General features: G+C 43.1%; 1 protein-coding gene across 1 annotated transcript in view; it reads right to left on the bottom strand.

Moving 5' to 3' along the window:
• The window catches only part of BICC1 (BicC family RNA binding protein 1), an 89,791-nt gene extending 89,095 nt beyond the window's left edge, over positions 1-696 (bottom strand). Inside the window, exon 1 of the mRNA XM_059476703.1 lies at positions 405-696. Coding sequence (XP_059332686.1) covers positions 405-606 — 202 coding nt within the window. The 5' untranslated portion in view covers positions 607-696. The remainder of the gene's footprint in view (positions 1-404) is intronic.
• Positions 697-18,979: the final 18,283 nt, after the last annotated feature.

The raw sequence follows: 18,979 nt of genomic DNA, 5'->3' as shown, positions 1-18,979 counted from the left end.
GGGATGTCCCCTCCTCACCGACGGACGGAACTCTGAGGGACCAGGACGCTCCGAGCCCCGCGGGGCCGGGCAGCGGCACTATCACGACACCAGGGCCGACCCCAAGCGGCATCTGGCTGTCCGGGCTGGGCCCGGGGCGCTCGGCTCCGCTCCAAGGTACAGGGAGCCGCTTCCCCCGGCCCGAGAGGCCACGGCAGCGCCCGGAGCACGGACCGGCCCACGGGGCTCCCGCCGACCCGGGCCCGCGTCCAGCACCGGGGAAGGGGGTGACAGGACGGGAATCCCGTTCCGGCGGGGAAAGGAGAGCCGGGACACGGCACGGCGGGGACCGGGGCCCCTCTCGCCGCTCCCGGCCGCCGCCGCCGCCCCGCGCCCCCCGGCACCGCCGCCGCTCCCGCCCTCACCTTGGAGCATGGCCTCCAGTTTCTTCCTGTCCACCCGGAATCGCTCCTCGCCCCACTCGGGGCTGTGCAGGGGCCGCGGCGGCCCGGCCGAGTCCTCCTCGGAGCCGGGCGCGGGCGAGTCGGCGCTGCGCTCGCTGTTGGAGCCCGGGTCGGAGAGCGACTGGGGCAGGTACCCGCTCAGCGGGTCGCACTGCGCCGCCATGGCGCTGCCCGGCGGCCGCCGCCCCGGGCCCCACTCGGCCGCCTCGCCGCGGGACGCTATCTGCCCCCAGAGCCGCCCGGCCGGCGCATCCCAGCCGCCGCCGCACCGAGCCCCGGCGCCGCCCGCCTCTGCCCGCGGCTCCCCGCCGAGTGAGCGCGGCCCCGGCCCGGCGGCGTCCGCGGCTCGGCGGCGCCCCCAGCCCGCCCGCAGCCCGCACAGCATCCCCACCTCCATTGGGCCGCCGCCCGCCGGGGAGGGGCCGGGGATATCCCCGGCGGGAGGGGGCAGCGCCGCGGCCCCGCAGGAGGGCGGGGAGGGCGGAGGGAGGGCAGGGGAGGAGAGGGGAGGAGAGGGGAGATGCCACCGCCCCCAGCGGCACCGCCCCGCCTGCGGGAGCGGGGCCGGGGGCTGTGGCAGCCGGGGTCACCCTGCCAGCCGGCGACCCCCGACCCTGAGTGGCGGTCCTGAGCCGCACCGTGCCCAGAGCCGATCCCGAATCCCGCCCGTGAGGGCGGCAGGGACCAGCTGGCCGTGGTGCCCCGGCTGGCACATCCCCTCCCGCCCGGCAGGGCCCCGAATCCCCGCTCGGGCGTTTCGCTGCACGGATTCTCCTGAGGGAGCAGTGCCTTGTGCTGCTGGACCTCAAGAGACTGGGTTACACATCCCTCACCTTCCAGCTGAACTGCTTTTACCCACACCCAGAATCCCAGCTGGATGCACTCCGGCACAGTTCATGCCGCTGTGCAAACAGTTTGAGCCCAGGAGCACGCAGTGGTGGAGAGGAATCAGCATGAGCTGCCACACTGGCCTGGTGGCAGTGGTGGCATTTTGCTGTTCCCTCAGCCAGACACTGCCCGGGAGGCCCATCACTGCCCAAGTGTGACTGTCCAAAGCACCTGGACAAAGAGTGGAGCATGGACATGCCACTGTCTTTGGGTCTGCTTTGTTTCTACTAAATCAGAGAAATCCTTTCTGACGCAAAACGTTACACACCAGGCACTCCAACAAAAGCTTTCTGCTTCAATTGATCACTGTTTTCTGCTGGTTTCCAGTCTGTTAGATAGAAGGTGATCCAGCAGCATTGGGTCTGGAACCCCTCAAGGTATCCTGCACTGCTGCAGATGCCTCTCTCCTCCAGAGCTGCAGCATCCATGCATTTCCAAACCAGCATGCACTCTGGATGCCAATAGAAAATTATAACTGATGTGACAGTGAACTCACCTCGTTGATAACATCAGCCTGAAGGACCATGCTAACATTTGTGAGGAGATTTGCTGGCACTCCAGGTAGATCCAGGGATGTAGTCTCAACATGCACTCATTTTTACCAAGTTCCAGTTTGGGATTTCCAAGTTTTCACATATTTCCCACTTAGTTCCATGACAGTATGAATTCCACAACACCCAGGATTCCAGTTGTGCATTACATGCATGGAGTGAGGCATTCTCAGCCTCTGTGGATGCTAGCCAGCAGCTTGCAGGTAGCTACACACTGCTCACAAGGTCCTCTGATACTTCCCATGGCCCCAGGAAATAAAGTGCCTAAAGTCAAAAACATTAGAACAAAATATGATTGTAGGTCTTGAAAACAGTGCAATCTCCCTTTTTCTTAATATTTTCTTGTAGTGTGATCTCACTATAGGTGTGAGGGGCAGTCTCAGGAAAGACTGAAAGTCTTTTCCTTCCAAGTTGAGAAGTTTATAGTCATCAAGCAGTTTTTTGGTTTTTTTTTTTCCTTCTGGTAGATGGGAAAGTGAACATTGTCCTTACCAAAACAACTTGAAATCCAGCGAAGCGTGCTGCCTCGCCCCACAGCAACACCAGCTGGAGTTGTGTGTTTCCTGGATGCCAGGACCTGTCAGTTGCACAATCCAAATATTCACAAGTGGTGAGTGTTGACAGCACCAGGTACAATCCACAACAGCTACAGGTGCTTAGCTTCTCTGAGCAAAACAATTATTTGGGTATTTCCACTCATAAATTAGTAAGATTTACAGTCAGAGATTCTTAGTGTAGGAGGTCCCTTTCCTTGTATTTTATCCATTCCTTCAATACAGCCACAGAAACATTCTTTCTCATCAGTTAGTTGAACCCAAAAGTAATTTTTTTTCAGCAGCCATAAAAATAATATAATCAATCAAAGACCTCTTAAAAATAATTTTGTCTGCAGTTTAGTTTTTATTTGCTGAAAGGAACCTTTTCTTAATGTACTTTTAGATTAAAAAATCAGAAGTAAACTCTTTGATTTCCTCCTGAAATCCATATGAATGCTTTTAAAAGGATACAGTCATTAGGCATTATTATTGGTAGTTAAATTCAGTACTTTACCACTTCAATTGAATAAATGACATTTTATTTTCCTAGTATATTGCAGGGGAAGAATAAAATGCCTTTTACACAGAAAACTTGAACTAAGTAGAAAAACACATTTTTAATGGCTACATACTATTACATGTGGATAAAATTGGGGAAATGGGTGGAAGTTGGCAGATACAAAATCAAATGGCTAGAAAGAACATCAGCTGAAGTTGACTTTGGCATATATAATTTATGTTGGACATTTTTTCTGGGGCCAATATCTTGATCAAAGAAAAGAATAACAGGATCTTTCTCATTCTGGTGTACCATGTCTATTTTGCTACATTCTCTGCCTTCTTTTTTCCTCCTGGTCTCTTTCCCTCACCTCACACACACACATAATATCTGCAAATCTCAGAAAAAGCATCACTGAATAGGAGAACATTTCACTGTCACACTCAGCCTCTGTGCAGAGCCCACATTCATTGGGGTGAAATAGTGGAATTTAAAGCAACTTCATGAACTGGGTGATCCACTGCAATCAGTCCCACATATTTGGGGCTGCACAAAGTCCCCACACCAAGAGCAGTGCAGGATCTCTCCTGGAAGGATTTGGCTCTGCCCTTGGCCCTGGGGATGAGAAGTGAGGGTCACCATGCAGGGAGCATCACTGGATGTGCATGGGGCTGATGGCTGGGTGTGTCTGCCCAGGAGGGAGAAGTGAAATATAAACAGTCTGACAGTGTAACTTACCCTTAATACAGCACGGTCTGTGTTGTAGAGCCTGCATTTATTTATTGTTCTTCAGCCCAAATTTCTCTACTTCACAGCACCACGAAGAAGCAAAGTGCTCTTTTCTGAACTCCCTGAGGTGGGTGCAGAAAGGGTGGTTTGGAAAGCTGCAAAGTGAGGGTGGGGAAAGAGAAGGTGGCACACAGATTCTTTCATCATCTGTAGTATCTAGAAATGCTTTTCTAGGAGGAGTGCTAAAGTTGGGGTTTGTTATTTGGGAGAGGTTATCGCTAGTGAAAATTAATGCTGGTGGTGTTTTGAAAGGCTTTATTGCATTCACTATTTTACAGAAGTAAGAGCCTATAATGTTTTGTCTTTTCATGATGCTATACCATATTCCCCAAACAAGTCCCATTAACTTAAATTTCTCATAATAATATAATGTGTCTTACTCTGTTCTAAAGTAGTGGGCACCCACCAGCAAATAAATAAAATGTCTTCCACAGCCATTACAGAAACTTTTCCACTCCTAGAAATTCCCCAGATAAATTCTAACTGAAAGGGCAGAGAGATTCTGAATCATCTTTTTAGTGATACAGAATTATGGAACCATAAACCAAAAAGATTGAAAGAGATAACAAAAAATGTTATCTCATTCATCTCCTAAGTATGCTGAATTCATTTCTGATAGATATTTGTTTATTCACTCCTTTACAATTTCTCATGATGAGGTCTTCATGACCTATCCAGGAAATTCCTGTGTTTCACTTACCATCAAGAAGTATTTTCTCCCTTTAATAAGTAACTTGGATTATTCTTCCTGCAACTTAAAGCTATTAGTTTTTGTCCTGTCCAACATGGACACATTGAATGAATTATTTCTTCTTTCTATCAGACTTTGGTGCTTATAAATACTTTTATCAAGCATTGATTAATCTTTAATAGTTACCTTCATTAAGCTAGATACTCCTAAGTCTTTCAGCTCATTCTCAGAGGTTGTATCATATTGTTGGTCTGCAACAAACTCTTCCCCTAGTAAGGTACATCCTGTCTGCATGGCATTACTGGCTTGTAACCCCCTGGTCCTTTTCTGAAAATACCATTGTCCAGCTAATTGTTCTTTGGTGCATTTTGGTGTTGAGTTCTGCTGCTCAGCATGGTCTCCTGGTCTTGTCCCAAATGAATTTGATCCTGGTTTTTCTGAAAGATTGTGTTCTTGGTTTTTGACATCTATTTGCACTAATGCTGTACTTCTTCAGCTTCAGTTTTTACATCCCTTAGAGCATCCTTTCAGTTTTCTCACAGAATCATCAGTGAAACACAGTACACAGTGGGCCCAGGATAGAATATCTATTTTAATACATCCTTCCATCCTAATGGTCACAACAGTCCTGTGTGGGGATGCTTATTACACATTTTGTTTCATTGACAACTTCTGCTGTATTTTATGGGAATGTTACAGGAAATAGGATTTAAACTCTGCTGAAGTCCGGAGTTATGGCCATGCTACAGACATTCCTGGTTTGTTATAGTAGCACATTATTCTAGTAGAATTTATTCTTGTCACAGCCATACTTGCTGTGTGTGACTCTTGTTATTAGGTTACCTATCCCAATTACCTATTCCAATTACTTTTTTTACTCCAGAATATTTCTAGGAGAAGAAGTTAAACTGACTAGTCTGGAATTTATTGGTTCCCTTCCTGCCTTTTTTACAGATAGTCACCACATTTGACCTTTTTCTGTTTTCTGGAACTTCACCCATCACCAAAGGATTTAAAGAGAGCCATTAATAGTTGTGAGAATGAGCAGGGAAATAAATACAGCCTCGGTGAAACTTGCAGAAAACCATTGGATCTCAGCTTAAAAGTCTGACTGATCACACATGAGGTGTTAACATTTGGTAACATTCAATGTGCTGTATAACCTTATATATACACTGTTATTTATTAGAGCCATGCAGTTTTAAACATCTTAATCTCTGGAAGATTTTTCAACAGATGGATTATGTGAACCTTGTCTTTTCAGAAATGTTAGGAGAATTGGAAACAAATATACAAGACTCAGAAGTCCAGGAATTTTCACTCTTGGAAATGGCACGGGCTCTTTCTGGCAAGGGCAAAACCTGTCTGTTGTGGTTCTCAGAAGCAAAGCCATAGTTCACACTCTAAATCTAATTAGAAAACACTATAATGAGAGGTTTAAATATTACCAATTAGAAAAACAAAACTGATATTTGTAAGGAGAGCAACTAATGAAGAAAAGCATGAATTAGAATTGAGTATGGCACTGTAAAGAACCAAAAGGATGAGAGCAATGATCCTGCACTGGCAATCTCCTTGTCATGTCAAATGTCAACATCCTGCATTGCTGTCAAAGGAACGGCATTGGTAATCTATAAATAAGGAAAAGTTGGTTTATAATCTAAACCCTAAACTTGATAACCATGTTATTTCCTTAATTAAGAAAAAGAAAAGTTCTCTCATCTTTAGAAGCCACTGGAAGAAAGCTCTCCTGGATTAAGAAAAAGTATTCTTGTTTTGAAACTTGCCTCTTTACACTATAACCTTCACAGGTGATATTTAGGTGTATTAAATTCTTTCTATTCCACTCACATGAAGTGTCAAACAGGAAAAAGTGGTTTTATTTAAGGAGAGGGTATCTGAACTAAATTCTCATACAAGTTTACAATTGGAGTTAATACTTTGATTTAAAATACATATATATTGAATCAGTTTTTCTCTGTTTCTTCCAAAACTAATGGAAATAAAATTACAGATAGGTAAAAGTGTTTTCCGGATTCAGATTCCAAATGGATCAACCTTCTTTATTAGGAATATTCTGGTTATTTTTCTTTCCTATTACTGGGGTATGATGGAGTGTACATCCTTCTTACCATCCTGCATAGCTAAAATGCTGCATTTAACAGTGATACATTTCAAAAAATCTGTTCTTCTTTTTGTCTCAACAGATAAGATTTACTCAATTATTAGAGTAGTCCCTCAACTAAGAAAAAATTCCCCTTTACACTGCAGAGACTCCTTCACTCTCTCAAGGTTTTCATATTGTATATAATAGCTGAAGTAATTAATGTACTTCCCTTTCAGTAGTAAAGGCTGATAGCTGCTGAGATTAGCTTTGGGTATCTATCAGAAACTGAACAAAATATGGGATTGGAGGATTTCTTGTTTTACTTTGTTTCTTTCATAGAGGTTTCATATGTGGCTTCATTATTATAAAATTGTTTACCCTTGGTGAGTCACTGGTCTGTAAAAAGCACCTGGATTTGTTTCGCACTTAGAACATGGCTGTTTTTATTTCTCACAGCTACTCATCCTCGAAGGCTGGGAAGCCCCTCTGCTGCAGTGCCAGGGCTTTAATTAACAGGCTTTAATTGCCTGATCAGCCCCACCTGGCCTGGATCCCACCCACACCCTCTACCCATGGGCTCAGGAGCTCCATTTAAGCTTGGCCCAGAATTCAGTCCTGGTTTGATCTTCCCTGGCTCTTGGGCTCTTGCTCTGTTCCTGCCTTGGAGAGTTGGATGTTGGTTCTGGGGTTATAGGTAGGTGGTTTTCTGTTCTGCCTGTTGTTGTTACCATAGGGCCTCCCTGGATGGGTCTTTCACCTATTGAGTTTTCTTGTTCCTTTTTTGTGTGTGTGTCTTTTCCTCTGCCCAAGGCCTAGGAATACACAGAGGAATATTTCTGCATTAGAATGCATTGGTAGACTTTATATGATTAGGTGTAAAGACTTTGTTCTATTTAAATAAATGGTAGGATACAGTTGTATGGCCACGTTTCTAAAGTCTTGCTGGTCATCTGCAGGGGTTTTGTCAGAATAGTCACAAAACACTGGGTCCAGACTGTCCACACCTAGAACTTCATATGGCTTTGAGGAGTTTATGATGACAACTGAACTTCAATGGTTTGCATTAGGGAAAAATGTAATTGTTTCAACGAAACAGATAAATCTACTCTAATAGAGCAATGGTTCCTGCACGCAGCACAATTAAAACCAGGAGCAGAAGAGGAGCATTGGCAGTTCCTACTATCCTGAAGGCTGCAGCCAAACCAGCAAAGATTTAAGGAAATGACTCACAGTACTCACAAGAAAGAAAAATATCATAGTAATGGCAAGGAAAGCTAGGTTAATGTAACCAAACTGTTCAAGTCAAGTTTACTAGCCCACAGAGGCAGAGACAGGAAGCACTGAAAGGACTGAATAACATTCCTAAAACAAGTCTGTAATAGTGCTTTGTCAGGTCAGTGACTGTAAATATCCAAGAACTCCAGTGGACATGTAGGAATACATTTTGCTCTTGGATGTTTTCACACAGATATGTTGGAGTAAATGCCTTTGGACATGAAACAGATAAATATTTGATTCAGACATCTCAGTGTAGTGAATGCTCTTTGATAATGCCATCAAGCATGTGCTTCAGTTTGCCTAATGAATACCTGAGTCTCAAAATGCTAGTATGCTAATTTTTTAAGAGTTGCTGTAAAAAAAAAAAAAAATCCTTTGCTTTTTTATTTTTTGGGCAAATGTCTATACTGCCCTTAAAAAAAAGAATGTTTCTAAATGCATTCATTAGCAAGATTAATTGTGTATGAATGCTCTCTATCTTATGCATGAATAGGCTACAAAGAGCAAAGAAAAGCCTGAGATTTCAGAAGATTCTGTTGCATTTTAGAATCATCTGAAATACTTATGCTGTAATGTAGTGCTTATTTCTAAAATTAAGCACTTATTTTAATGATGTTTTTCTTGAATAATTGTTGTTGCCTTCAGCAGTGTGCCAAGATAGCAGGGCTGCCTGACTGAGAGCCCTTTTTTCCCCAAAAAAGGAGTCAGGTGATAACAGGATGATGGTAGTGGGCACAGGGTAGCACACAGTCCTGAATGGATTTTATTCAGAACATGATCACTTAAAGGTGGTCATTTACTGTAGCACTTATACAGGGAGAATGTAACCTTTTGCTATGGTTTAGTCTTCCTGCAAAGCTGAGGCCAACACTGGGGTTAAAGTAAATTTGCCTTTTTTAAGCATTGTTTGGAGAAGTGGCTGGCTGGGACTGCCAGTCACAAGTCCCCATAGGTGTAAGGTATAAATGTGTCTATACAGCAGGTGTGAAGTACAAGTAAGGTTGTAAATGCATTGTTATATGTGCAGCTTGCCTACATTCTGTGTGAATGTACACAGCCATGCTGTGTAAGCTGGGGCAGTCACCAGGGCAGTTTCAGCTATGCAGGTATGTCTTCTATAGCAATCTGAGAGGCTTGGATGGCTTCAAGGTATGTGCCTTGCTGCACTATGTCACAAATGCCAAGGTATGGAGCAATATTGTGCTTTCCTGAAAGCATATTACATTTCTGTATGTGGTTATAATGCACAGCTCTGCATGGATGAAATGCAAAATCATCCAACAGTCTTCCTTTTTGGACCTAGTACATGCACTTTAAATGAGAGGAATAACTAACTTGACTTGGTTAACCCTAGGGGAAGGCCTTTTAATTATTAACTTAAATAGTTGTGGGAGTTTTGCACATTTTGCTCTAAGAATGTTTTGCATTTTATGCTGAAATGGGCCGAGTGTGTCTTATCTGACTCTGTTGGGACATTTAAAATAAATCTTTTGAATGTAGTGCAAAAGCACTGGCTGAGAGCATTGAGCTACATCAATCCAAACAGGTGCAGCAGGGATTTCAACTGATAAGAGCAATGCTATTCCACACAGCCATCGTGCCTGAGGAGCTGCTGGATTTGGGAAGAGCATTGTGATTTTTGCAGGGCGATGTAAGAGCAGGGAGGTGAGGGCTCTCAGTTATGAGGTGTATCTGAGAATATTGCAGCCCAGGGGATTCTGCACAGGTGCTGTGTTCCAAATGATGCTCCCTTAACTAATCTGCACCTCTCCTGAACCCATTTTCTGTAACAAACTGCAAAGTTCTGGAGTGGCAAAGGGCATACAGGGCTTGAGATGAGGGAAGATGAAAGGCACTTAATCATTGTGTATTGAAAAAAAAAATCAAAAAATACTGTACAACAGGCAATCCTCCCCCAGTGGTTGAACAACTACTGCAGTGATGCTGAGCACTGATGTAGGGAAGAGACTTCCTGAGCCTCCTTGCAGAGTGTAGTGGTCCAGAGACACACCTGCAATGTCCTGTGCCTCAGGAGGCAAGGGAGGGCAGGGTTCAGATACCTGGGGATACCACAGCACCAACGTTTGGCTAATACCACAAAACCATGGACACATGTATTTATTAGTATTTATATATATATATAATATTTATACATTATGATATAAATATATTCATTAGTATTTTTCTATGGCCACAACTGTTGTGAAGTAGCTCAGGCTGACTGATTGTACATTCATACCTTGATATTAGCATAGCTGGATGATTGTGGATGCTGTGGGTTGATAAAGAAAGGCATTGTTCACTATGGTGCTTAAACCTGGCTTCGTGTGTACAAACAAAATCACCCAAGTCAATGGGCTGAATTGACAGAATTCATGGGTCTGCTTAATTCCTGCTGGAAGGGAGTGCTGCTTCCAGCTGTGGTATGTGAAACAATGCACTTCAGGAGTAAAGCATGATCCCCAAAAGTATGGCATGAGAAGGAGATAAAAATTTGTATTTGACTATTATACACAAGCCTGAAAGAGACAAAGCATGGCAAGTGGAACATAACAAGCAGTGAGGAATAGGGTTTTGGAAGGTGGATTGTTGCCTGCTTATAAGTAGGTTTTTTAATTGGGGGCACAAGCATTTGAACACTTTTCCCACACTTTAGTAGGAAAAAGTTGTATGATGGCACTTAGGAAAACCTGTTGGCTACTAATACTATTTGTTAGTATTTTTTCCTCTATATTTTTTTCTGGTTTTGAGGCAGCTTTGTCAGTTAGGAATCATTACAATTCTGGTGAAAACTCATCTTTTTCTCTCATGGAGCTGATAAAACAATAGCTAATCATTGAAAAGCTTCCATGTGCTCACACCAGGTTAAGTTTCACAAGCAGCATTCCTGGGTCTTAGAAATGAGCTGCTGTGGCACTGTGATTCCTGAGCTATGAGAAAATGTTTTCTTTGGTTTACAGGTGGGTTAATATTGGAAATGCCTATGAACAGTGCCAGGTATTATTTGCTGTGATAAGGAACAACAGTTTCGTTTTAATCTTGTGTTTGAGGGAAATATATCAGTCATGTAGACTGAGATAGCATGGACAGAGCAAATTTCAGAATTACTTTTTGCATTTTTTGGGATCTTTTTCTACTGTAGTTGTAGAAATTTAGGCAGGTCCAAAATGTGAATTTTCACTTGTTGTTTTCTTTGCATTAAATAGATCAGGGTTGTGTTTTTAAAAACAGCCTATTTTTACACTTATAGCTCAGGTACTACTCTTAAAAACAGTATAATAAAGGAAGGATTAGTTAAATTGGCGACTTTTCATTTCCATGCAAGTGAAACTTGAGCCATTAGGAAAAGATTGCATTTCTAGACTCTTACACATCTTTTGCCCATGCAGTTACTTTAATGTTTAGTCTGTTCTTAGTATTTGGGGATCATTTTCCACAGATTTTGCTTACTTTTGTTGGAATGGACCAGTCTGGCTAGAAATCTTGAGGAAGAGGAGTTGGTTCTGGGGCTTTGCAGGGTTTTTACTCTCTTCACCAGTGCCATGGTTTCTTTCAGGTTTTTTGCTCAGCCCGTGGCCTGTTAGGGATTCTCCAGCAGCCTCTACTCAGGCTTTACTCCCCCTAGAGCAAGCCAGAGCTCTGCAGTGTAGGGAATGGAATCTGCTCTGGATTGAGCAGCTTGACCCAAGAGAAGCCAGGTCTGAGAAGTGCCTGCAGGGCTGTGGGGAGGAAAGCATCCCAGCCTTTGGCTTGTCTATGGATAATTGGCATTTTGTATGTTTATTGCCATCAACCTTGGACAGTCAGTCACTGGAAGCTAAATACAAAAGGACCTAACCAGTGACTTTCAACATGCTGAATTCAGGCATAAGCACAGCATGAAATGACCTGTGGACCTTCACCTTCCTTGCAAGATGTGTGATTAAAACAAAAATTAACCCAGAAACATTCTTAACTTAGTGAAGAATATGCTGTTGCTGACCTGGATTGACACACTGACCCAGTACAGTGGGAATAATCCCTGACAGTTTATATGGCTCTTAAGATGATGTAATAAATTTCAGTAAGAATATGAAATATTGTTTAATGTACAAATGGGTTCCTCATGTTTTTCCCCTAGAGGTTTTATGAGTTCTGCTCCATTGTTGTGAATATATCATCGCTTTTCCATCTTGCTGTCAAGTAGAATAGCTGGAGATTCTATGATGCAGGCATGGTATGAAAGCACATTGTGTCCAGGGCTTTGGGGTAAGGATTCCTGTGAGTGAGAACATGGCACTGGACTCAGTTGTTTAGTCAGATGTATCAGCAATATGCATAATGTACCAGTGTCCTGGTGTTTATCCAGCTGGATCAGGATGTTGTCTTAAAAAGCAATCTGCATTTAACAGTTAAAAAAATTGTCAACTATATGGTATATTTTTGTTTTGTTATGTAAGAAAGATACAGTTCTTTTCCTCTCTGACAAATGAAACAAGCTGTTGCTGGAGTTTTCTGTAGAGCTTGAAAGTAAACGTACCTCTAATAGTTTATGGTGGCTCGGAATCAGCGTTGGTAGAATGCCTAAAAATTCCTGCTTCCTGTTGAAAGTACATTCAGCACTGGGACACATTTGTCTGGATGTGATCTCTGGGTCTACTTTTTTTATTTACACTAAATTTGCAGTGATTCCTGTTATTTCAAACCACATACACCCACACAGCTATGGTTACTTGGAATCTGTCTTTGACTGGAATATATCAGGAGTAATTGGGTTGGTATGCCATCTTTTGTTGATAATTAGAAACTCTTGGATCTGACACAAGAAGTTAACAAATTCCCTGTACTTAGCCATATGCTTTAGAAGTTCTTGCAACAGCAATTTTCAGGTCATTTGTCTGGCTAGAACTTGAGAAGAAACATATGGCTACTGCTTATGTCCTGCCTTATTATTCTTAAGAGTATTATTTCATAAACAGAAGAGAGCTCATTAGCTAGTAAATTATTCATAGACCTTGCTGAAATTGTACCAGATATGCACAGGGATTCTTGAAAGGCTCTCTTTTAACAGCCCACATTTGGAATTGTCTGGGCAGAAATATATTTTTCTTTTCAGTAAGACAAATAAAACCCCACAAAGCCGTTCATCTCAGTTAAATCCAACTGTATGGCAATTTCATGTTAAATACTTCTCGTGTATGATTAAAAGCTAGTTGCTAATAAATCATGGCTGTAGCTGCAACTTGGGTTCTGATGAGCTGTGTATCACTTCTAGTTAGTAATTAAAGAGCTCATATGCATAGCAAAGAGGACTATGGTTAATTAAGACTATCCCAGTTCCAATGGTCCTTCCTGGTACTGTTCAAATATTCTCTGGTGCCACCTAATGGTAAAATTGTCCAGTTACTCTGGAGTGAGAATAAACAATGGGTGCCCACCACATTTATTGCTGCACTGATCCCATTGGGATCAGTGTTGTGGCCTGAATATGCATGTCATAAAAAAAGGCTCCTGACTCTAATTGCTTCCAGTCAAAACATTTCACTGCAAAAGGAAAAAGTGCAGTAAACCCTATAGTACTTCCTTTAACTGTTCTAACTGAACTGGTTTTTAAAAGGTTTGGACACAAGCCTGAACCAAACCAATTAGAGTTTAAATCAAAGCTGTCTTGTGACAGTAACCCATAATTTCCTAAAAGCCAAATGCTGTTCACCCTTATTGTACTGGGAATCCAACGTTCAGATTTGCGATATAGCTTTGTGTTTATTTTTTTTTCTATATTCTAGCCACAATGCTGCAGTTTCCAGGACATGGAGAGATGCCTCTCTGGCTGTGGCATATGCAGTAGGGATAGAAGTGAACAGTGCCCCTCATTGTGACCCTTTCCTTAGCCCCTGGGTGTTGTGGATGGCTGGAGGGAGCACAGGAGAGGCAGGGTGCAGAAGGCCAGTCTCTTTACCTGCTCAAAGTAACCTTTATGGCACATGGATCTGGCTCCTTCCTGTCTGCAGGCTGTAGGTAGCTTTCTAGTTTTTCTTTGAAAATTTAGTCTTTCCATTATCTTATTTTCATTTAATTATGCTCTAGCAGTGAGAAGTTACACTTCAAGTGTAAGTTACACTTACAGTTCTACCTGGGGCCTTGCTATGACAGTTTACTTTCTTTTCTTGGAGTGGGCGGGGAACTGTTCTGTCAGGGATGAAGTAGCAATTTCCTGCTCCAAATAAAGTACAAATGCACATGAATACTTAGCTCAGTTGGTTTGAGCCTGGTGCTAATGATGGCAAGGCTGTGTGCTCCATCTCTGTATGGGCCATTCACTTAAGGGTTGGACTCAATAATCCTTGTGGGTGTTTTCAGAATACTCTGTGATAATTTATCTCAAGTTAGTAGGGAAACAAACTGTAGTGAGGCAATAATAGCTGTAATTCAATGATTCTTATAAGAAGCTGGTGGGAGGGACAGTGTAGCCAAAAGATGTTGCAAAAGAACACTTAAATGAGCTATTTCACAATCCTCTGGAAAAGAATGTTCGCTATGTTTTGACTGATCAATTCTGCTATCACACATTTTCTGAATACCTGGTTTAGATGGAATTAATAGAGTTGAGGCAAATAAACAGCAATACCCTAGAGACAAGGAACAGTTTTATCCAAATAGCTGAAATATTAGGTTTGCTGCCAATTTCTGAGACTCAAAAGGCTATTGAATAATGTAATTGTCAGTTATTCTAGTCAGAACTGTCTGTGCCCAACACAATGTGAGCTGCAGATTTCTACTCTAATGACCTTTCTAGCACCAGACTTAGAGTTCTGCATCACCTTTCCATTCCATTGTGGAGTCCTTTCTTCAAGAACAACCACCCTTGCAAATGAAAACCATTTCCATGAGTGGGAGTTGTGATATTGCTTTTGGAGAAGTTTCATTTCCAAGAGAGTTGTTCTGCTGCTTAGCTATGGATTAGTTGTATTTTGGAGTTAGAAATGACTGCTTCTTTGTGGAAATTCTCTTTTGGGAGGAATAAAATAAAACACCTTTCTGCTTTCTCCTGGGTATTCTAGAAAAGAAAGCTACTGCTATTGGGCATTAGCTAGTATACATGTGAATAACGTGGATAAAGTAGTCACTATGAAAGTGGCATTTTTTCCCTTTGCATAAGCATGACTAGAGAGGAAAATATTGTGAGCCAAATTGTTTGCAGATGTAACTGTTGTGGTTTCATTGAGTTACAGGCAGATTTGAAAAGATTTTGTCCCAATAGGAGATAATATGTGCAAAACACTGCTGATGGTCTGGCCAATTTGTGGGTTCTCAGTCTGAGCTGAGAAGCTGGCACTCTGTTTTTGAAAATCTGGCTTTGAGGACTGTACCATGTTACAAAAGCAGAGGGTTTGGCCCACTATGAAACTAACTGCCTGAATAGAAGTACTTTCTTTTTATTTTTCAGGCCAACCAAATAATAAAATTGTGTTTCCTTCCCTGAGTTGTAGATGGAGAAAAAAAATCCTTTTCTGTGGGTGGATGGCTCTTGTCCTCAAAGGCACTTGTCACTGACTGTAGTGCTTAATATTGGCTCCCTCTTTGGCTGGGATTCTTCTAGAGGAAAAAAGGCCAAAGAATTCAAGTTCAAGCTTTCCACCATGTACAGGAAACATCTTAATCCTTCCTGTTTGTCACTGTAAGCAAACTGCTCTTGCTTTCATGATCTGCAGCTCATAAGCCCCAGTCATGGGTATCTGTCAACTCCAAATGCTTAAGAGTCATGAACCTGGCCCCAAGTCGTGGCACTGGGGTACTAACAGTAGCTCATGCTTAGGATCACTTTGTGTGTGTCAGGAATGGGGAATGGAAAGAAGGAATTAACTCCCTGATTGTGGGAGTTGAGAGGGTGAAGCCTCAGGAGATGAGCACTTGTCAGCACTGCAGTCAATAGCAACAGTTCTGCTCTGACTCTGGTTGTGTTTGCAGCCTTGGGTGAGACAGATCATGCCCTAAGCTCAGAATGGAGCTGCATTTAATCTCTTTAAAACCATCACCTGCCTGGACAAAAAGTGTGGGACCCAGCATGGGCATTTCCTATCTTTAAAACTGAAGTTTTTCTTAACACTTGTACCACCTTAGCTGTTCTGGCTAGTACCACTTCGGGTGTTGCTGGGCTGTTTTCTGAACTGTATGTTCCAAAGGAAAATGAAAAGTAGGGCAGCTAGGTTTTGGCTATTTGCTCTGAGGCCCTGTTTGGGTTTTGTGGTGTTTTTCATGTAGCAGATATGTCAGATGTGAGATCCAGGTCTAACAGCACATTACCTTGACAGTGGACTGTGTGTGATTATTTTCAGAGGCCTCTAAAGGAGAATCAGATTGAGTATTTCCTTAGGATCATAGTCTTGGAGCAGAAAACACTGCATGCTGGGCTCTCCTGTGAGTCACAGGCTAAAGGAGAACTAGGGGCTTAGTGGGTTTGTGTGCTGGCAGAGAACCCTGGAGATAGAAATTAATCAGTAGTGAAGCTCAATCAAATGTAATCTTCTTGCTGCTGGAAGGAGAATGAAAAGATTGCTGGTATCAGTTACTGCCATGGTGCTGGTGCCTGCAAAATGCTGTGGGAAGGGCCAGGACTGATGTATCTCACTGGCAGCCCTTATCAAGGCTCCTGCAGAGCCCTTCTGAAAATGAATGTCATTCCAGACAAATCTGTCCAGGCAAATAGGCTTCCTGTCCATAGCTGACAACTTATAAAAATGTGAGGTGGATGCAAAATGTGGATCCAGGTTTGGCCCTTTGTTTCCTTAGAAGCTTCTAACAAATTTGAATTTTACCTCATTACTTTCAGATTCTTCACGGTTTTCTTCTGCTTTCACCCTGGCTCCTGGAGGTCTCCCTTCCTACTGAGTTCTGCTTTCAGAGCCAATTACCATGGGAGTCTGAGACAATCTTTTTGAACCTGAGCTTCAGGGCCACCTTCTCAAAGCCCCCGTTGTGTCACTGATACCAATGTCTGCAAAAAGAAACAGCATCTCTGGCTCTTTGACTTGGTCCCTTCTGCTGTCAGCCCTGTCCTTGTTCACGTCCTTTTGTAAACTTGAGGTGGAGAAGCAGAATTTCAGAGAGCTTTCCTCAATGCAAAAGCAGTATAGGTCAGGGTCTGCAGTTTTTTGGGGATGGCTCCTGGCCCCTGTAAGTAAATCCTTAGTCTCTTATAGAGGCTACAAGGTCAGTGACCAAATTCCCCCCAGAAAAGGGCCTTGACAAACTGCAGTCTGTTTGCTGTGTCCCAGAGTATAGGTAGGACATCCAGCTCCAGTGACAGGTTAAGTCTTGAAATGTTGGTGAGTCAGGGAAGTAATATTCCAGGAAAGGTCCCTCAGTATAAGGGTGCTACAGGAGAAGAGATGGGGTGCCTGGGATAGGAACTTGCTGAGCAGATTGTGCCTGAAATACGCCTCCCCACCTGAGTATGATGGAATCTGACTGTCCTCAGTACCAGAGTGTTTGTTTTATAGGAGCTTTAGCCCATTAGTGATTGATTTGACATCTCAGAGGCAGTGGGGTGGGAGTACTGGTGTTTTGGTCCTTTTAGCAAGTGCTTCTCTCTTACTATTCCACAGTTTATTTTAACAAAAATCCCTCAAGCTTGGAAGACATAAAAGACTAAAAGAAAATAAAATGTGAGCTCTTTGGATTTTTTCTTCTATCTGTTCCTCTTAATAATCTTACTAGAAAAATGCTTGAGTTGTTAAATTTGCTGAGATAGTTGTTGCTGATAAGCCTTATCGAGCACACTCTGCGCTCCTTCTGCAGCCGGGGAGTGCCCTCTGGTGTTTGCAGTTCTGGTGGCAGCGGGTGCTGCCCGGGATGCTCTGCTGGCAGCCCAGGATCCTCCGTGTGCTGCCCAAGATGCTCTGCTCGGGATGCTCCGGGCCCATCCTTGACTTTCATGGCATTTCTGGGCAGAGGAATGCGTTGCAGCAGTGAGACACACTCGTTGTTTGCCTCTGCTAGTACATTGATCTCCTTTTTCACAAAGCTGTTGTTTAGTATTGCCTGGCAGGCTTGTCCATGAAGTCCCTGTTGCTGTGCAAGAGAAGCACACTGGCCTGGCTCTGTTACACTGTTGGTGTCTCAGTCCTGCACGTGCAGAAAAGGGAACACTGATGAGCAGCCACACATATTTTGTTCCCCTTCTGCCCCCAAAGCCACCCTCTATTTTGTTTTGCCTGGCTGATTGTTTTGCTGAAGGACTACTCAGTCATCCATTTTCCTCTAAATGCCAGAGAGCTTCATCTGCTCTAACAGCACCTGAAAGCCTTTGGCATTTTGGGGTCACTGGTCTGTACTTGCTGTCAGTGCTAATGCTGTTTGATTTTCAATATTGGATTTTATGCCTTGTGCAAAGCTGCACGTGGCCAGGATGTTTAACTGCAGTGTCCATGGCTCATAAATTCTTAACCCACAAAACCCAACAGGGAATAGTAAGGAAGCCCAAAATGAGGGTGGTGTGTGTGCATGTAAACCAACACTTGAGCTCTGTGTCTTTCAAAGCAAATAATGAGCAGGATTTTGCCTCTGCACTACAGGCCAAAGTAGGAAGAATATTTTAACATGTTGTTTAAGCTGGAAGGGAGTCTTCCAAGTGGGAAAGCATCAGCCAGAAAAAGAAATTGCAAGATACAAAGTTGAAATTAAGCTTTTTTTTTTTTCTTTTAAAGCTGTGAATGCATCCCTGAATGTGGGCAGATAGGGAACGATTTATTAAGCTACCAGGTCCACTTGGGAGGCTATTTAAATTTATTAGCAAACAAAAAGTAACAGGGAATAAATAAATGCAGGAAATAAGAAAGGGATGAACAATATAGATGATTTTTGCTGTCAGTTAAATATTAACTCATAAATGCCATTAGTCTATGAACACAGTGTCTGAAACCTCTACACTAGTTTTGGGCAGCAGTATCTTTCAAAGTGTATCAATTGTTACTGACTTGGGTCACATTTCAAGGTTCCTATCAGCAGCAGTTCTATGAAAGGTGATGCTGGAGAGCCCCTCATTGTTCTGGTTTGTGCCCAGCAGCAGCAATTGTGCATTGTCTTATGGTTTGTGCCCAGCAGCAGCGCACAATGGTAAACTTAGGCCCATGCTCTATTATTTCACTGTATCCCATACCAGCACTTCATTTTGCCAATTCTAGTTTCCTTTGTGAGGCTGAGCCCACAGGTAAAGTGG

The sequence above is a fragment of the Ammospiza nelsoni genome, chromosome 8 (genome assembly GCF_027579445.1).
Source record: "Ammospiza nelsoni isolate bAmmNel1 chromosome 8, bAmmNel1.pri, whole genome shotgun sequence".
In the NCBI taxonomy this organism is placed as follows: domain Eukaryota; kingdom Metazoa; phylum Chordata; class Aves; order Passeriformes; family Passerellidae; genus Ammospiza; species Ammospiza nelsoni.
The sequence above is the reverse complement of the archived record's forward strand: the minus strand, read 5'-3'. Positions and strand labels throughout refer to the sequence as shown.